At 37.1% G+C, this 18,974-nt stretch overlaps 1 protein-coding gene across 1 annotated transcript in view; it reads left to right on the top strand.

Moving 5' to 3' along the window:
• CPS1 (carbamoyl-phosphate synthase 1) overlaps positions 1 to 18,974 on the top strand; it is a gene marked incomplete at both ends in the record, with an annotated part of 122,675 nt that overhangs the window by 28,112 nt on the left and 75,589 nt on the right. The window contains 10 exons of the mRNA XM_080689150.1: positions 1,859 to 1,951; positions 5,487 to 5,576; positions 7,524 to 7,652; positions 8,783 to 8,889; positions 9,694 to 9,832; positions 10,738 to 10,815; positions 12,950 to 13,048; positions 13,974 to 14,069; positions 17,098 to 17,287; positions 18,769 to 18,926. Of these exons, the coding sequence (XP_080545276.1) occupies positions 1,859 to 1,951; positions 5,487 to 5,576; positions 7,524 to 7,652; positions 8,783 to 8,889; positions 9,694 to 9,832; positions 10,738 to 10,815; positions 12,950 to 13,048; positions 13,974 to 14,069; positions 17,098 to 17,287; positions 18,769 to 18,926 (1,179 nt within the window). The remainder of the gene's footprint in view (positions 1 to 1,858; positions 1,952 to 5,486; positions 5,577 to 7,523; positions 7,653 to 8,782; positions 8,890 to 9,693; positions 9,833 to 10,737; positions 10,816 to 12,949; positions 13,049 to 13,973; positions 14,070 to 17,097; positions 17,288 to 18,768; positions 18,927 to 18,974) is intronic.

Genomic DNA, 18,974 nt, shown 5'->3' with positions numbered 1-18,974 from the left:
GCAGTTTGGTGCTTTAAAAAAATTGGGCTGAAGCCGGGTGTGGTGGCGCACGCTTGTAATCCTCGCGCTTGGGAGGCTGAGACAGGAGGATCGCATGGGTTCGAAGCCAGCCTCAGCTACTTAGTGAGGCTTTCAGCAACTTAGTGAGACCCTGTTTCCAAATAAAATATAAAAAAGGTCTGGGAGTATAGCCTGGAGGTTCCACCCCAGTATCGAAAAAAAAAAAAAAAATTGGGCGGGAGCCTGGCATGGTGACACATGCTTATAATCCCAGTACTTGGGAGGCTGAGACAGGGGGATCACACAGGTTCGAAGCCAGCCCCAGCTACTTAGTGAGGCTCTCAGCAACTTAGTGAGACTCTGTTTCCAATTAAATATAAAATATGTCTGAGAGTGTATCCCGGAGGTAGAAAGCCCCTGGTTCCATCCCAGTACCACCAAAAAAATAAAAAATAAATAAATAAATTGGGCTGAGCATGGTGGTTTACACTTGTAATTCCAGCATTCTGCAGGCTGAAACAGGAGGATGGTATTTCAAGGACAGCCTCAGCTGCTTAGTGAGGCCCTTTGCAACTCAGCGAGACCATTTCAAAATAAAGAATAAAAATAGGGCTGGGGTTATAGCTCGCAGGTAGGATGCCCCTGGGTTCCATCCCCAGTACTGCAACAACAACAAAAAATTGGCTGAAAGATTATCACAGACCAAACAGCAGTATTGCCTGTTATATTCATTTATGAGTAATAATGATGCATAATAAAAATGTACATGATAGCTTTTACTATGGCTGAAGGGTCTCAGGTTGAAAAGTAAGATTGTGTTTCATTCAGCATGCTTAAGAGAAAGGGAAAAGCCACATTTCAAAATTAATAATCCATAGATTACTAATACAAGGGATTATATCTCTTGAATCCAAAAAGTAAGTGCAGGCTCATGAGAGTTAATAATCCAGCATGGAGGAGCAAGTGGGTTAGGGTTCATTTCCCATACTTGGTGGCAGCACCCAGGTTTCAGTAGTAGCTTTGGAATACCACTTGTGCTCACAAGGTGTGCTGGAATTTTCTAACCTCACTCTAATAGTGACTTCTCTAAGGAGTACGTTTAAAAGGAAAATCAAGGCTTTTATTTCCCCTTTAGGAAAATCTTCATAGCTAGATATAGCATGCCATTTCCCCAAATAGTTCAAAGTAGACTCACTAACAAATAAGTAAATCTCTAGACACAGCTAAATAAAAAGGGGGAATGTTTTCATGTTCCATTTAGCAAAGCCGAAGAGTGAAAGCTTCCCATAGGTCTATATATTTTTTAAAATCCAGGCCCGTAGGGATACCTCAACAATAATATGTCTAAAGCAGGGGATATTTTCACTGCATCTTTTAGAAGTTTATGACTTGTATTTTACCTTTTTTTGTTATCAAAATATGTAATAAGATCTCATTTTTTCAGTCTTCAGCACTTTATGGATTTATTTTCTTCTCAATAAACAGTTTTGCTCATGTCTCCTATGAAATGTCTTTAGAACATATGTATTAAGAAGTTCAGGGACATGAAATACTCCAGTCGGCACCAGCCTGGAACCTGGTGAGCCAGATTCTGGTGTCTTTTGACATTGCTTACATTAGGCAGTGATCTCAGCTGTGAAAGTGCTAATTGCACTTTCTAGAGTTTTTTTCCCAAAGCGCGTGTGCAAATTAATTCATTTTCTAGTTTGAGAAGATGGAGATCTTCTGGTGATGGTTCTAAATGGTTATAAAGACATCTGAATCTTGGAGCAGCTGTTTCATTTCCCTGTGAGTTCCTCCTGTCAGCACCTCCATGATTGCTTCCTTTTAACTCATTCTCTCTTTTTTAATTTGATAGGGTACCATGCTTGGGAAGATTGAATTTGAAGGTCAGTCTGTGGATTTCATGGATCCAAATAAGCAGAATTTGATTGCTGAAGTTTCAACCAAGGTGAGAGAGTCTCGTTCAGTAGTTTTGTCTCATTTGATTTAGATCTACCTTTTATGCAATATCAAAAAATCTTCATTTAGTCAGAAGTCTTCTTCCAGAAACATCAAAATAAAGGGGAGAAAGAGATTTCATAGCAACCAAAAATATATATTAAAAATCAATGCATTTAAAGTTAACAACCTATACTTACAGGCTATATGAAAACCTTCATGGCCTGAATTAGAGGTCAATTACTATCATTTAAGCTTCCATGTCTCCCATTTCTTGTTCTTCAGCTTAAGACTTTAACAACAGCAAATAAAGGAGATGCCAAATTGTCAAGGGTATTCATAGCAATGATCAGGAACCAGAGTGAAAAGTCTCCCAGAGTCAAGAGAACTTTATAGAAATCAGACATAATAATCAGAGTCTAGGGTCATTTTGTGCAGGGGAAAATATTTCTTAACAATAAAGACTTACTGTGTTACAGCTGAGTTCAAAAATTAATGTTCATAAGGATGACTATGTCACCTCAAAATGACATGTGTTTAGTGTATATTTATAAGAAGGTATAGAGCATATTTTAGGAAGATGTCCGTTGGTCTTGATGGACTCTCTACTTAGGTAGGTCTGAGTGAATCTGTAAACTGTGATGTCTACCCTTTGGGGGCACTGGAGTCTGGTAGACAAACAAGCAGTTAAATAATAACGTATAGAATCCAGTGATAAATGTTGTCCTTGGCGTGTTCCCAGGATGCTGCACAGACACGCACAGGGCAGCACTGAGATGGCACAGGTGCAGAAGAGAGAACTCTTTGGAAGCATTTGACTTCTTAAGAGACACAAAGAGCCTGTGGTTGTAGTTAGTAGATAGAGAACCAGGAGAACTGTGTTGAAGGTAGAAAGAATGACATGTGTTAAAAGTCAAAGAGGCATAAAGTAATAAGTGTGTTTGAAGAGTTCTGTGTAGTTAGATAGGGCTTAACCCAAAGATTCATGCATAGTGTTTTGCTAGTTGGGCCAAAGGCAGGTGGAGATGAATCAGGGCTAAATCTGAAGGGTTTCCTCTCACGGGATGACTAGCAGTACTGGAAACTGGGAAACTCATTCAGTAGCATTTTGGAAGAAAGCACATGTAGGTAAAGGAGAAAGTAACTAGAAAGTTATTGTGGCTTTTTCCAAATGTAGATACCAGTCTGGAGAAGTTCACCTTAAAAAATTCTGTGGCCAAACAAGGTTGAAAACATTGAATGATATTCCTGTCCTGAAAGGTCCCAAGGAAAAATTCATAGATTCAAGTGTACTTTAGGTTTTATGTAACTTCCATCATTCTACATGGAGGGTATATACATTTGGTCCTCTCCCTATCTGTAAATCCACATCTGTGGATCTGACCAACTGTGGAATGAAAATTAAAAAAAAATTATGTCTGTTCTGAACATGCAGACTTTTTTCTTGTCATTATTTCTTAAATAATAGAGTACAATAGCTATTTATCTAGCATTTACATTGTATTAAGTATTTTATGTGATCTAGAGATGATTTAAAGTATACTGAATAATGTGCATAGGTTGTATATGAATACTACACCATTTTATATAAGGGAATATTCAGATTTTTGGTACCTGAGAGGGTTCTGAAGCCAACTCTTCATGATGAGGCATAACTGTAACGTATTCTTGTAGACATCAGCAAAAATGAGCATATTCACATTTTTATTGATATCAAATCAAGGGAGAGGCTGCAGTGGTAATAGCTGTCTCTGTGAAGATATTATGCTAAATGAAAAAAGCTACTTATAAGAGACCAGATAGTGTAGGATTCCATTTATTTAAAGTGTCTAGAAGAAGGAACCTACAGAGATAGGCAGTAGAATGTTGGCTGCCTAGGGATCCTATCGTGGGAGGAGTTTGGGTAAAATTAGTATGAGAATTTTTCTCAGGTAATAAAAATATTTTAAAATTTGATTTTGGTGATTATTATACAACTCTGACTACACTAAAGAACTTTATTTGAAAATGGCTAAATTCTGCCGGGTGTTGTGGTGCACGCTTATAATCCCCGCGCTTGGGAGGCGGAGACAGGAGGATCGTGCAGGTTCAAAGCCAGCCGCGTGCTCTGGCTTAGGAGACCCTGTTTCCAAATAAAAATGTAAAAATAGGTCTGAGAGTGTAGCCCGGAGGTAGAAGGGCTTCCAGGAACCCCAGTACCACCAAATAAATAAATAAATAAATAAATAAATAAATAAATAAATAAAATGGCTAAGTTCTATGGTATGTGAGTTACATCTCAATATATATGCTATAAAATAAAAGGGAAGAATGCTGGCTCTGTTTCTTAATGTCAATACAATTAGGTAATTTCATTATAGCTATGATAAAACATCTATTTGTCAGGAGAAAACATACTTTTTTCAGATTTGTTTGATGATACGTCTTGGTAATGTTGATAACTTAATTCACTGCTTTGTAATTGCAACTTGATGTAGCTACAAGTAGATGGTAATATTGCTTTATTTTATAGCAGAAACCTAAGGTTAAGAATGAATCTATGCTTTTTTTTGATTATCTGATAAAATAGATTACTTGTACCATGGTTTGGTCAGCAATAATTCCCCCAGATCATGGAAGAACTAGGGTATTTTTTTTTCCTCCCAAGTAGTCACAAGGAGGAAAAAACCAAACTGTCTTTATATTTTTTCTCAAGTACTGTCTAAGGAATATGATTTCACATTCAATATAGATTTTGTGGAGGTATAGGCATCTCAGTTAAAGTAAAATGCTCCTTTAAATTTTCTGATTTTCCTTTCATCTGAAATCTTTGGCAAGGTATGGACTCATTCTAAATTCAGAATGTGCTAGTTACCTCTTGAAGCTAGAGCCAGTGTGTCCACCCAGCCCTCTAGGCTTTCCCTCTCTTATTTCTTGTCTTTCCCTTTTATGACTTTGGAGAACTGCTTCCTTGGTAAATGCCTGTGAAAATCGATCTGCCTCCAAGCAGTGCTTAGAACATAATAATGATTACGATATGCTCTGGGATCCTTTTATGAAATCTACCATTTAAATGCAAATGCTTGCACAGAACCTAAAGGGACTGGTGGTCTACACTAGCTTAGTAATTCTTGTGACTCTCATATTGATTTTATCCATTTGGCCTCACAGCATAAACTTAATATACAGTGATTAGGCTTTAACCCATCTTATCTTTATTGCAAGTCGAGGATCAAGTGGTATTTAAAGCATGATGAATCTATTACCACATCTGTCTAGTGCTGAATCAGGCAATAACATTTGAAAATTCCATTGCTAATGAGGGAAAGATGGATGTTAACAATGGAAGCATGATATTTCTTAGGGATATTAGTTATTACTATGCCTTTTTTTCTCATAAAAAAGATCCAGTCTGTGGCACTTGCTGTGCCTTTCTTATAAGTTGATTAACTGCTAGTCACTTGCTAACTAATATAAGTGCAAAGCATCTTCAGATGCATTTATGACATTGCTGTATTGTTCATGGCTGGGAATTCCCTCTCACTTTCTGCTTTTTAAAATGGCAGGATGTCAAGGTATATGGCAAAGGAAACCCTACGAAAGTGGTAGCTGTGGATTGTGGGATCAAAAACAATGTCATTCGTCTGCTAGTAAAGGTAAGTAGTTTATTCCATCTCAAGGGGGACATTTGTCATATTGATTGCTAGTGTTCAGCTGATTTCCTCTACTTCAGAGGAAGTCTGTGCCTTCTCTCAGATGTCAGGGATCTACTCTCTTCCTCTTGCCTTTGATCTGTAAAACAACACGCATACTTATTCCTGTTCAAATTAAAGGTATAGACTGCTGTGTTTATAAAAAGATCCTCAAGGGCCACTAACACTTTGAAGAAAATGATGGCTTTTCTTATCACGTATTGACTGACATTCTGAGACATGCTACATTCACTGTCATTGAAGTTTAGAGACCACTGAAAAGCTGAACTCAGTTTAATAGCTCCTTTGTTGGCCTGCATTTATTATGTAACACATATTTGCAGGGATTATGCTCTTATACAGTATAAACTTACATAGTGCTATATATAAATTTTATATAACCAATTATAATTAAACCTTAAAAATTTTTAAGGAGAATTTGTGTGTGTGTGTGTGTGTGTGTGTGTGTGTGTGTGTGTGTGTGTGTGTTACTAGAGATTAAAGTCAGGGGCATTCTATCTTTGAACTATACCTCTCAGTCATATTTTATTTTTTTTATTTGCAAATGGTGTTTTGCTATATTGCTACAAGCTTAGCTAATTTCCTGAGGCTAGCTTTAAACTGTGACCCACCTGTCTCAGCCTCCTAAGTACTGGGATTATAGGTGTGCACCATCACATTTTGTTGGGATTTCTCCTTATTGTCCCTCCAATCTCGGTTTTTCTCTTTCCCTCTCCATATTTCTCTAAGATGTTCTCTTTCTCTCTTCATCCCTCCTTCCTTCTCCTCCTTCTTCTATCATCTATTCATCATCATCATCATCTCTTCACACTCACACTTGTGTACCAAATTAACACAGGTCTGGGAGATTCTTTAATTCCCCTTTCATTGTTAGAAAATATCAGCAATATCCATATCAGATTTCAAATATTGTCAATTTTGTTAATAAAATTTGCTTGGATTTTTTAGTAGTGGATGACCTATCCATAGTTCACTCTCATTTTACCATTTTAATACATGCTACCTGTTTTCCAGTTTTAAGCATCTTATATGTCTTTACTTGAGGGATTTCTTTGGTTGTTTGGAGCCTGCTAGAAGTCAGGGAATGCATAGAAATTTCCCTGGAGCATCCCATACTCAATGACCAGAGCCAGTGTACACTTCCTTTGCTCCAGAGATGGGCTGTTTCTATGTCCTTCACACTGGCTCTCAGAGATCCCCTATGATCTCAAGCTCCACAGTGATAACTACATGATAAATGCACACTTTATTGGGGCAACTCAGGCTGTCACTTTCTCTCTATCCTCTTGTTAATTTTTGCAAATCCTTCCAAATTTCTCTCCAGTCCTTAAGAATTGCTTAGGGAAACCCCCAAAGATTCCTTCCAGTATACTTTTATAACAAAAAGTTCCATTTTTCCTCAGATTATAGATATTATAATATGAGAAAACTCTAAAAAAGAAAGTTGGTTGAAATTTGGTCAGACCCCCCCCCAAACAAAAACAGAACAAAAAAGAGACAGGTAAGAAGTGGACCAACTTAAATTTCATAGAAAACGGATTTATCTTTCTTTGTTTGCAATTCTGTCCCATGGCTGGAGAAGGTCGCTTGGGAGTCCAGTCATGAAGCCTTTAGGACCGAAGCCACTCTTGAAGATCAGGAGAGGCCTTACCTGTCTTTTCATGATCAAAACTCGAATGGTTCTTATGCTTCTCTTTCTGTTGGCCATCGCTCCATTTATAATACTTAAAACACAATGAGCCCCCCAAAGAACATTTTGCTCAGCATTATTTATTTAAATATATTTTCCTTCCTTTTAAGGCATGGTTAGTCAAGAGCAGGTCCACCAAAAGTCACACACTGGCAAAGGGAAATGCTGCTAACTGAACCATTCTTGTGTTTCTTTTCCAGCGAGGAGCTGAAGTGCATTTAGTTCCCTGGAATCACGATTTCACCCAGATGGAGTACGATGGCCTTTTGATCGCCGGAGGACCTGGAAACCCAGCTCTTGCACAGCCGCTAATTCAGAATGTCAAAAAGGTGCAGTGAGCCTGGGGGCAGGGTGTGTTTGTGAGGAGGTGAGGGCCATGAGGACCATCTGTTCAATACTTCTAAGTACTTGTATTTGTCAGCTCTGAGGCATGTCAGCATTGACATTCAAAGGGAAAACTGATGAGGGGAGAATACCAGAGGATACAGAGCTTTCCTTCAGGCAGAGCAATTTTGAGATTGTGTCCTCCAGTTAGAAGAGCTGGAGTCTCATCTGCATGTGTGTTGTTCTTTACCACGGCAAAATGACAATGCATGTTCCCACCATGAGCCTGGGACTCACAAAACCTTCAATTCATTTTTTATGTGTGTGTGTGTGTGTGTGTGTGTGTGTGTGTGTGTGTGTAGTACTGGGGATTAAACCCATGGGAATTTTACTTCTGAGTGACACCCCAGCCCTATTTTATTTTGTTTTTTTTTTTAATACTTTTTAGGTATATTGTAGAATCACATCATAATGTAGTTTGTAGTGATAATGACATACATGCACACAGCACTTGGTATATTTTATTTTGAAATAGAGACTCACTAGGTTGCACAGGGCCTTGTTAAGTTGCTGAAGGCAGCCTCAAACCTGTGATCCTCCTGTCTCAGCCTCCCAAGTACTGGGATTAGAGGCGTGTGCCACAATGGCTAGCTACAAGACCTTAAAATTACTAAAGAAATATTAAATTAGTTTTAGCTAAGTCTGAATGTCAAGTACATCTTAGTTAAATTTTAATGGCACAAATTTGTCAATCATATCCTTTTTCATATATTTTTTTTGCAGTACTGGGGTTGGAGCCCAGGGGCATTCTATCTGCAAGCTACACCCCACCAGCCCTATTTTTTATACTTTATTTTGAACCAGGGTCTCACTGTGTTGCAAAGGGCCTTACTAAGTAGCTGAAGCTGTCTGAGAACTGTGATCTTCCTGTCTCTGCCTCCCAAATGCTGGGATTACAAGCGTGCACCACCACGCCCGGCTCTTCATATTCTAATTTTTAATTCGGTTAATATCCTCTTTACCTTGTTAGTTAAGAAAAAATAAAGTAGGAGTATGTGTCAGTTTTATTCTTTCAATAACAACATTTTTTTTAAAACTTGTGCTACTGAGTTAATAAGAACCCTTCCTGATTTAGGTTTTGGAGAGTGATCGCAGAGAGCCCTTATTTGGAATCAGTACAGGAAATATAATCACTGGTTTGGCTGCTGGTGCAAAATCCTACAAGATGCCCATGGCCAACAGGTAAGGCAGCTGAGCTTCTGTCACACTTGCTCTACAACACTATTGGTAACCAAGCACAAAAGATGGCAAGAATTGACATGGCTTTCCTTCAGAATAAAGAGACAGCCGTTTTATTACACAGTTCACAGTTGTGTGACTACCTGATACCGCTTTTATTGCATTTCTGAAAGGCAGCGTTCTTTAACGATAACTTGCTTTAGTTTAAAATTATTTTTCCTCCTCTTGGCATAAACTGAGGTTGTAAGACTCGATCAAATGGTATTCCAAGGGAAATTGTTCTGATTTTAAGTTTGATTTCAGAGCATTGATAACATAGGAGAAGCTTGTATGACTTAGGCACCGAGAAATCCTCATTTCCTCTCCATGTCACTCCTTGGCCTCAGATGATGTTAATTTATTCAGTGCCAGGTGCTCCCCCATGGCCCATGTGAGGTGGAATTCAAAACGATTCCTGTCTGAGTAGCCATCTACTTATTATCTCCCAAGAACTTTTCCTCTGGCTTTAAAATTCTTTGAAATCAGTTGCTTCTATTTGTCTGTTTTCCGTTAAGCTAGCGAGCAACTCTTTGTTATGAGTGCTTTCCTAAAACCGATTATAGAAGTTTAATAGCCCTGATATTTAACACACAACAAAGCTTCCTGAATAGATTTTTGTTGCTAAAATTATTGGGATTAACAATCTGTGACTTTTCTCACAAAGTGATTTTTACTAAGCAATTGAAACTTTAGAATTTTAAGAGGTTTGCCTCCTTCCCTGTATTCTCCTCTCCCTTTTCCCCATTCTTTCTCTTTTTCTCTCTCCAGAGGGCAAAATCAGCCTGTTTTGAATGTCACAAACAGACAGGCTTTCATCACTGCTCAGAATCATGGCTATGCTCTGGACAACACCCTCCCCACTGGCTGGAAACCACTTTTTGTGAATGTCAACGACCAAACAAATGAGGTAAGTGCTTTCAACGAACCTGTCCAGTTGATGATCAGAAAATCAAGGCTGTTAATATTCTGGGATACAGACGCCTTCCTCCATTTATATGGGTGTTTGGAGGTGTGTGTGTGTATGTGAAAGAATTACCAGGTATTTCCCATAGCCTTCCACCTTTTAAAAAAGTTATTTATTTCTTATTTTCTCATCAGTTGACTTTTTTTTTTGGTGGTACTGGGAATAGAACCCAGGGATATTTTACTTCTGAGCTGCAACCCCAGCCCCATTTTATTATATATTTTAAAACAGAGTCTCACTAAGTTGCAAAGGGCCTAAGTTGATAAGACTGGCCTTGAATCTTCAATCCTCTTGTCTCAGCCTCCCAAGTATTGGGATTACAAGCATGCACCACCATGCATGACTCACAGTTGACTCTTAGATCCACTCCTTGTAAACCTAACAACCATCTTATATCTGTATTGTTAACAGGCACTTAGTCCAAATCTGTTTGGACCCACTCTAGGGACTCCTATACTCTTGAGTAGCCCTTGAGAAGACGCTTGGATAAAGAATTTAGGTTTTGAAGCTAATATGAGGATTTAGCTTTATTTTGAACAGAGCCCAGAAGGTTCCCAGGGGCTATGGACCAGATTTTTAAATTTTTTAGTTTTTTTTTTTTTTATTAAGGGAACCACATTTTGTTGAGTCTTCAATGGCCCATTTTTAATTCTTACAAGACCAAAATGGTCTGATATATCAGTCTTTAAGATCTCCAATCATGTTATTTAGTGGTACTGGTAGTGTTTGGAATGGTATCAAGCACTTAATTTGAACTTTATTGTCTACTGAATAATACATTGCCACACTTGACATTTGTTGTTACAGAAGAAATTTCTTTCTGTTTCTTATTCTTTTTATTCCTTTAGGGGATTATGCACGAGAGTAAACCCTTCTTCGCTGTGCAGTTCCACCCAGAGGTCAGCCCAGGGCCAACAGACACTGAGGTATTGAAAAAAACAAAAACAACCCCTCAAGAAACCAGAGATGAATTTATGTGAAAACTCAGGAAACAAAAATAATTACCCCAGATAATCTTGGTGCAGGACATTCTCAAGAAGAATGCTTCAGTAATATATATTTTGAATAAAAATTTCCCCATGAATATCATGGAGTAAGTTTTAATCTTTTTTTAAATTTAAAGTGGGAAAGCCCTTAGGAAGCCTGCAGCAAGTCTGTGATGCTATTTTTATTTAAACCTATTATCATTCTAATATATTTAGTTCTGAAATTTACAATTGTCGTACTATGCAAATGAATCCCCTCTTGCTCACTCCTCTACATCACTGAAATGAAATTTTAATCCCCCATCTGTGACTTCAAAAAAATCCCTATGGCAACTGGTTGTGGAGCCACTAAGAGAGAATGAACATCAGCAGGAGAAAGCAGAGGGTCAGGGCAGGGAGAGAGGGCCTGTGCACGCTCATGTGATTCAGGTGGCATAAGAAAAGAACCATAAGGGATGCTGAGAGGAGTTTGGCTTCTAATCTAAATATTTTCACTTTTTTATGTGAGCTCTTAGTTCAGTGTTCAAGCACATCTTTCTGAAAAAGTGACACCTAAAAAAAATCTGAGTGGTATCCTGTGACTCTCCCTTTCATAGCCCGGGACCTCCAGCAGTGTTGCTGACAATCCCGTGTCAGCAGATATGCTTAGAAAAGACATACAGGAGAATAGGAATTTTCCCCTGTAAACTCTGCTCTCTCATCCCTGCCTGAATAGCCTTCTTTTCCTTTTTTTTTTTTTTTTTTTTTGAGCAGTACTAGGGATGGAACCCAGGGTCATTCTACCTCCGAGCTACACCCCCAGCCCTATTTTTTATTTGTTTTTTTTGAAACAAGGTCTCACTAAGAAGCTGAGGCTGTCTGTGAACCATGATCTTCCTGATTTAGCCTCCCCAAAGCTAGGATTACAAGTGTGCAACACCACGCCCAGCTATTTATATTTTTGCTCTTAATATTTCAGGGACCTGTTGGTTCTGAATAACCCCATCCAGTATGGTATTAGGCATTTATGATAAAACTTAGAAATAATATTTAGTCACATGTATTATCTAATACATGCTAAATGGTTTTGTTTGTTTGTTTTGTTATTTGGAAACAGGGTCTCTTAAGCCAGTGCGGCTGGCTTCGAGCCTGCGCAATCCTCCTGTCTGCCTCCCAAGTGCAGGGATTACAAGCTGCGCCACCACGCCCGGCGCTAAACATTTCTTTAAATTTACAATTTAAATTGTTAGTCTATATTAGTTCTTTAGATAAGGAACATTGCAATTATGATATGTCATCAAATGCACTGTAAGTTAACCTTATTTGTCCTGCCAAATAATAGCAAAATGAGAATCTTTGTTGAGACTTGTGATATCTACTGATAGAACAGAAATAAACTCATTGGTCAAGTTTAAGAATAATCTTTACGTATTCTTTTTAGAGCTGACAAAATTTTTTTTCTTTTTGTGGTACTGGGAATGGAACCTAGGGGCATGGTACCTCTGAGCTACACCTCCAGCCCTCTTTTTTAGCCTTTTAAAAATTTTTTGAAACAGGGTCTCACTGAGTTACAAAGAACCTCCCTAAGTAGCCGAGGCTGTCTGTGAACCACAATCCTCTGGTCTCCACCTCACAAATGCTGGTATTACAAGCATGTGCCACCATGCCCGGCTAGAAAAATAAAAAAAAATAGTATTTCTGTTTTTTTGATGAACAAACGCTAGAGCTTCATTTATTTGTCTAATTAGAATTTGACTTAGAAGAAGGGAAGGATATACAATACAGGGGCTGAAAACTTGATATTCTCAGAATGCATTATCTGAAATGTTTATTGTCAGTTAAAATATTCTTTATGTAGGACTTAAAGGCAATGATTTAAAGTATTAATTTGATCTAATTTTAATGGTAGAAGACATTGAGTTATTGACAAAAAGCAAACCGCAAAGCCAAAACCATTAACAAAATCCTAAACATTTCCTAGGAAAGCATATTAAAAATTACTTGTTGCCTATCTGAATTTAAAATTTAATTAAGCATCTTATATTTTACTTTATGGGTTTAAGGTTTCTAACTAGATGTCTACATTTTTTTCTAGTACCTATTTGACTCATTTTTCTCCCTGATAAAGAAGGGGAAGGGTACCACCGTTACTTCAGTTCTACCAAAGCCGGCCCTGGTTGCATCTCGCATTGAGGTCAGTGTGTGTTGGCTGGTTTTACTCTATGTGTTTTGAATTTTCTCTATTATGTGATGATTTTTTTCAAGCACATGATACAAATCACACCAATTCATATGAAAGATGCTTAATGTATTTACTTGCATTTTACAACTAGTTATTTGGTCTGTTGTTGCTATTTATTGAAATATTCATGTTTTGATTTAAAAATCATATCTTTTAAATTTCTTTCATCTGGAGCATTTATAATAACACCATTTAATGAAAATAGTGTTTAACTTAGCTTGCACTTTGATATATTTGCCATTATCCCCCAAAGCATAGCCTTGTGTAAAGTCTGAGATACAGTTCAGACAATAGAATCATAATTATTAAATTTATTAGAATTATTTTGTTTCAACTAGAATTTCTATTTAATACCATAATCTGAATTATATAATTTTACCTCTAAAAAGAAAATGGGTAAAGATTAACATAGCATAAAATTTGAAGGATTATTTATTTGAATAGTTATGTTAATATGACAAGGTTTTCAATCATATATTTCATAGTCAATATACCCACTCCCACACAAACGCACACACATCCACTGCATTATTATAAAATATAGAAGAATGTATATGTATTTTCAAAAATATTATATATATATAGAGAGATGTATATGTCTATAGAGTATATATAAAATATTTGTGTAAATATTTTTAGATGTCTACTGCTCCCCCAATTTTTTACTAAAGTGGAAAAAAATGTTCAAAAACTTTGGAAAATACACTGAAATTAGAGATGTTTAAATTGTTAAATTTACCCCCACATATTCTGTATTTTTTAAGACCTCATACTTAAAAAAATCACCATATAAACTGAAGACGGCATAGTTTGTCTTCAACCCTTGAAAATTTTCACCGTTTAGTAATCAAAGTAATGTCTTTCTTACCGTTCATAGGTTTCCAAAGTCCTCATCCTGGGATCGGGAGGTCTGTCCATTGGTCAGGCAGGTGAATTTGATTACTCAGGATCTCAAGCTGTAAAAGCCATGAAGGTGAGAGAACATGAGCTTTGCAAGAATTAATATCCTCTTTTTAATGAGTCTAATTAGCATTTTATAATTTAGATTTATGACTCTCCTTCAGAGTTGCTGTAATTATTTTCCTCAACTATCCTTACATGATTATATTAAAGGAAGTTTGATCATAAACAAAATTGTTGACTTTTTCAAATGTGCCTACCTAACAATTAAGGAGGTTAGATTGGCCTCCAGAATTATTTAAATTATTACCTACTTATATTGAGAGCATATAGCTGTTACTTATTTCTTTTGGAGTCTGTGAGCTTTTAGAATATCTGTGTTTTTCATATGAACAAAAGAATTTGAACATCCTTGGTGTTTTAAGATATTTCCGACGCCCAGCAAGATGCTTCAGGCATCTTTATGGTGGAAATGGGCATCTCTAGTTGCAAAAGCAAGGGTAGCAGTGTGTTTTGTTCAAACATTAGAAAGTATTATTTGTCACTAGGAAACCTGATTTGCTAGTCAGGGTCTTGGAAAACTGCCTGGTATGGCTGGATTTTCAAGTGGAAATGTGCATTTGTTTCATCAGTCTCTTGAGAGTTCCTTAGCTGTTATTATAAAATAAACCTTTAGAGAAATTGTATTGTGTATTTAAGGTATTACTATTGAAGAGGTAAGTTGGCCTCTCTTTGGCCTCTTATTTTTCCATGGGATTCCCATCTTATGCTAATCAGGTTACTCAAAGGCAAGGTGAGTTTGGTGGTGACTTTTGTGTAAAGGTCACCTGAGACCGCTGGTGGGGAGCAGCACAGAGACTGCAGTAACACAACTGCATAGCACACATGGAAAATTACTTGGCTAAAATGATTTTCCTTGCCGGGAGTGGTGGCGCACGCTTGTAATCCTCGTGCTTGGGAGGTGGAGACAGGAAGATCGCGCAGGTTCGAAGCCAGCCACGCTGGCTTAAGAGACCCTGTTTCCAAATAAAAAAAAGTATAAAATAGGTCTGGGAGTGTAGCCTGGAAGTAGAAGGGTTTCCAGGAACCCTAGTATCACACACAAAAAAAATGTTTTTCCTTGCCTTTTTTGATATTCTATATTAAAACAGTTTTCACTGTTAGATGTCTGTTAAAAGAGGGAGAATATAGCCCCAATTACCACCTTCTTCTTCGTCGCCTTCTCCCCCTCTTTCTTCTCCTTTGTTTTCTTTTTAAAAAAGAAAACCTTTTCTGTATGCATGTATTACGGGTATACATACACACAGGGTTTTTTGTACATATTTTCAAATTGATACTTCATTTTGATTCAGTTTTCTATTAGATGGATAATTAGAGGATATCCATGGTTGAGATTGATTATGCTTTTTGAGAGTTTTATAAAGATTTACTATTTCATAGTTTGCATTTTTATGCTTTTTTATCCATCTGTAACCAAAAATAGGAATTATTAGGCATCATATTGTGATTAATTAGGAGGCTATTAGAGATGAATTTATAAACTTGAAAAATTGAAAACAATTATGTTACATGTATTGTAACTAGAGTTAGAAAAAATTAGAAAAAGTATTGTAATATTAATTGAATGGTTAAAATGATAAGTTTTAAAATTAATGGATATTTATATATTCATGAAATACTTTTCTGTATAATTTATAAAATAGTTGTATCCATTGTTTAGCACATTCAGAAAAATATCGAGATATACTTCAGTTTGTGAGACTTTAATAGTGAGATTCCTGTAACTTCTGTTAATGACGTGTTCTCAGTTTCGATAGTTATTTAAATTTCAACCCATATTCAAAATGCCTTTGCTTATCTGCATGTATCTTTTCAGTATCTCGTTAGTATTACTGCTCTTATTCTAAATAACTTCTTAAAGTCTTAAGAGATGACTCACATTGAGGACAGAGCACTGGACGTAAGTCATTCTTGGATTAGTATCCTAATATTGTCACTTATCAGCTCTATGCCCTTTGGCAAGCCACTTAACCTTATTGAATCTCAATTTCTTCATCCAAAACATGAAAATATTTCTTAGTGTTGCTATAAAAATTAAATAAATTAATAAAAAGTATCCAGGGACTATTTGAATTTAAAGTATCATAAAATATATTTAATTTTATTCCTTGGATGGGGGTCTGCCAGGGACGATTTTTATACCGTCATCTGAATATTTTGTTGACTTTTAGAAAAATTTAAAATTGGCATGCTACCTTGTGAAATAATAAGAACCATCTGGTTCATATTTTGTGTAATTATTTTGCTAAGTGTCACCCTTACCTAGGTTTATAAACCTATTATTCTGAGTAACCCAAATGAAGCATTACTTTGAAGGTCTCCGGTTGTAAGAAATGAGATAGGGCTATGAATATCTTCAAATACACACAACACACACACACCACCACCACCACCACCACCACCACCACCACATATGTGTGCACATAAATATAAACATGAACTTTTCCTTTATGCCATATGGTCCTTTTCTTTTTATATAATATGTGTAAACAGTTGTATAATGCTCTTTGCTAAAGCACTACAGCAGACAGAAAATATGATAAACAACAGGAACAAAGGCGCCTACTGCTTTTAGCAAGAAGAGAGCACATTATCTTGCATTTTAAATGTTGTTCTCAGACAAATAACACAAGGGGAAGCAGCTCTGATGCTGCCTCTTGTTACATTTTATATTTACTCATTTAAAAAATTTGGAATAACTTATTTTTTAAGGTCAGTTGAGTTATAAAGCTCAGTGATATTTGTCAACCTCTGGGCAGATTCTATAGAAATAGTGTATGGCTTTTTTTGATGCCTCTTTTGGCAGTGAATTCACAGAAATCCTTGTGAAGCAGCCAGTTTTTCAGTCAGTTTTATTTTGAAGCAGTTTCTTCCTTCCTTGGACCAAGTGCTTTTCTTCCTGTACTTCTGTTCACTTGTCTTTTTACTGATCTCTACACAGAGTGACCTAAAAGCTTTGGTACCCAGTAACTGTTCACTTGAGTGAAGCCTTTGTCTTCTTTAAACCATATATTCATATTAAATGGCTTTGTTTCCTTCAGGAAGAAAATGTCAAGACGGTCCTGATGAACCCAAACATTGCGTCAGTCCAGACCAACGAGGTGGGCTTGAAGCAAGCAGATGCTGTGTACTTCCTTCCCATTACCCCGCAGTTTGTCACAGAAGTCATCAAGGCAGAGCGGCCTGACGGGTTAATTCTGGGCATGGGTGGCCAGACAGCTCTCAACTGCGGTGAGTTTTCCTAAGTTCAGTTGCGGAGTTTTGACCTATGGGACTTCACATAATATATTTTTGTTTGAACTCATCTAGCATTTGTGTTCTGTGCTGTCATTAAAACCTGTCCTCTAATGTATGACCAACAATTAGCAAGCGGCCACCTAGAAGTGTCACGTGATGAATATTGCTAGTTCACTTTCCAAACAGCAGAGATAGAAAGAAACCTTTCACTTTTATGCTCCAGAGTTTTATGCTCCATAAGTTTCCAAGTTTCCCTTCTCCAGCTTAGGATAGTGCTTTTTCTCTGCTATCATTGAAGCCCTGAGAAGTGTATGAATGAAAAACAAGGATGAACATGGATTAAAGGGTCCTCTGTATCAGACCTACAACTTGACTTCCGTGCATATTTCCTTGGCAAGTTAGCTCTGCTTCCCCTTCCCTTTAGGCCTCTGCCCAGGACTCTGCTACCGCGTCTTTATAATACTCTAAATCTTTGCAGCTAGGTCCTAGATGAGAATCTCTTTAATGGGTTGGGGTAAGCGGTTGGGAATATAATTTGTATGTCAAATAAAAAAGACTTATCCAAAATTAGATGGCAAAGCAGTAGAAATGTGAACAACTTTGATGAAAATTTATCTCTGAAATTATTTAAAGAAATTTCATGGCAGTGTACCTTAGAAGGATTGCGAGTATACTGAAATCTTAAGGTTCAGTGTAATGCTGTGATTTTTATTAATAAAGGTAATAAAATCAACATGCAGATGGTAGTAATGTAATAGTAACATCAATAATATATTCTGTTAGATTGTTTTTAGAATTTTTTATTTCTTTTTTTTTCTAAGTGTAATTTTCTTATAAACTATGATGGTTTCTTTATTTTATTTTAAAATTTTGTATTTAATTTTAAGAATTTTTTTGAAGCACTGTGTTCAGGTATCTGTTAAAGAAGAGACAGAGCTGGGAGTGTGCAGGACACACACCTCTAATCCCAGTACTTGGGAAACTAAGACAGGTGGATCACAAGTTCAAAGCCAAGTGGGGTAATTTAGCAAGACTCTAATAAAAAAGTTAAAATAGCTGGAGGTGTATGTGACTCAGTGGTAGAATACACTTGAGCTCAATCCCATAAGAAAGAAGGAGGAGCTGGGCATGGTGGTGCACACCTGTAATCCCAGCATTTGGGAGGCTGAGACTGGAGGATCGCGGCTCACGGACAGCCTCAGCTACTTAGTGAGGCCCTCCGCAACTCAGTGAGACCCTGTTTCAAAATAAAGAATAAAAAATTGGGCAGGAGGTGTAGCTTGGAGGTCAAATGCTCCTGGGTTCCACCCCCAGACCCGCAAAAAAAAAAAAAGAAAAAAGAAAAGAAAAGAAAAAAGAAAAAAAAAGAAAAAGGAATAAAAAAAAGGAAAGGAGGAGGAGAAAGAGAAGTAGGAGGAGAAAGAGGAGAGAGAGTTTGACATTGCAAAAACTAATTTTTTTTTGTTTTTCTGTAGGAGTGGAGCTGTTCAAGAGAGGTGTGCTCAAGGAATATGGTGTGAAAGTTTTGGGAACTTCAGTTGAATCCATTATGGCCACAGAGGACAGACAGCTGTTCTCAGACAAATTGAATGAGATTAATGAAAAGATTGCTCCAAGTTTTGCAGTGGAATCAGTAAGGAATCTTCAACCTGGGGAAACAAGGGCATTATTTATCTTGTGC

Source organism: Muscardinus avellanarius, assembly GCF_963383645.1.
Source record: "Muscardinus avellanarius genome assembly, chromosome: 2".
NCBI lineage: Eukaryota > Metazoa > Chordata > Mammalia > Rodentia > Gliridae > Muscardinus > Muscardinus avellanarius.
The sequence above is the reverse complement of the archived record's forward strand: the minus strand, read 5'-3'. Positions and strand labels throughout refer to the sequence as shown.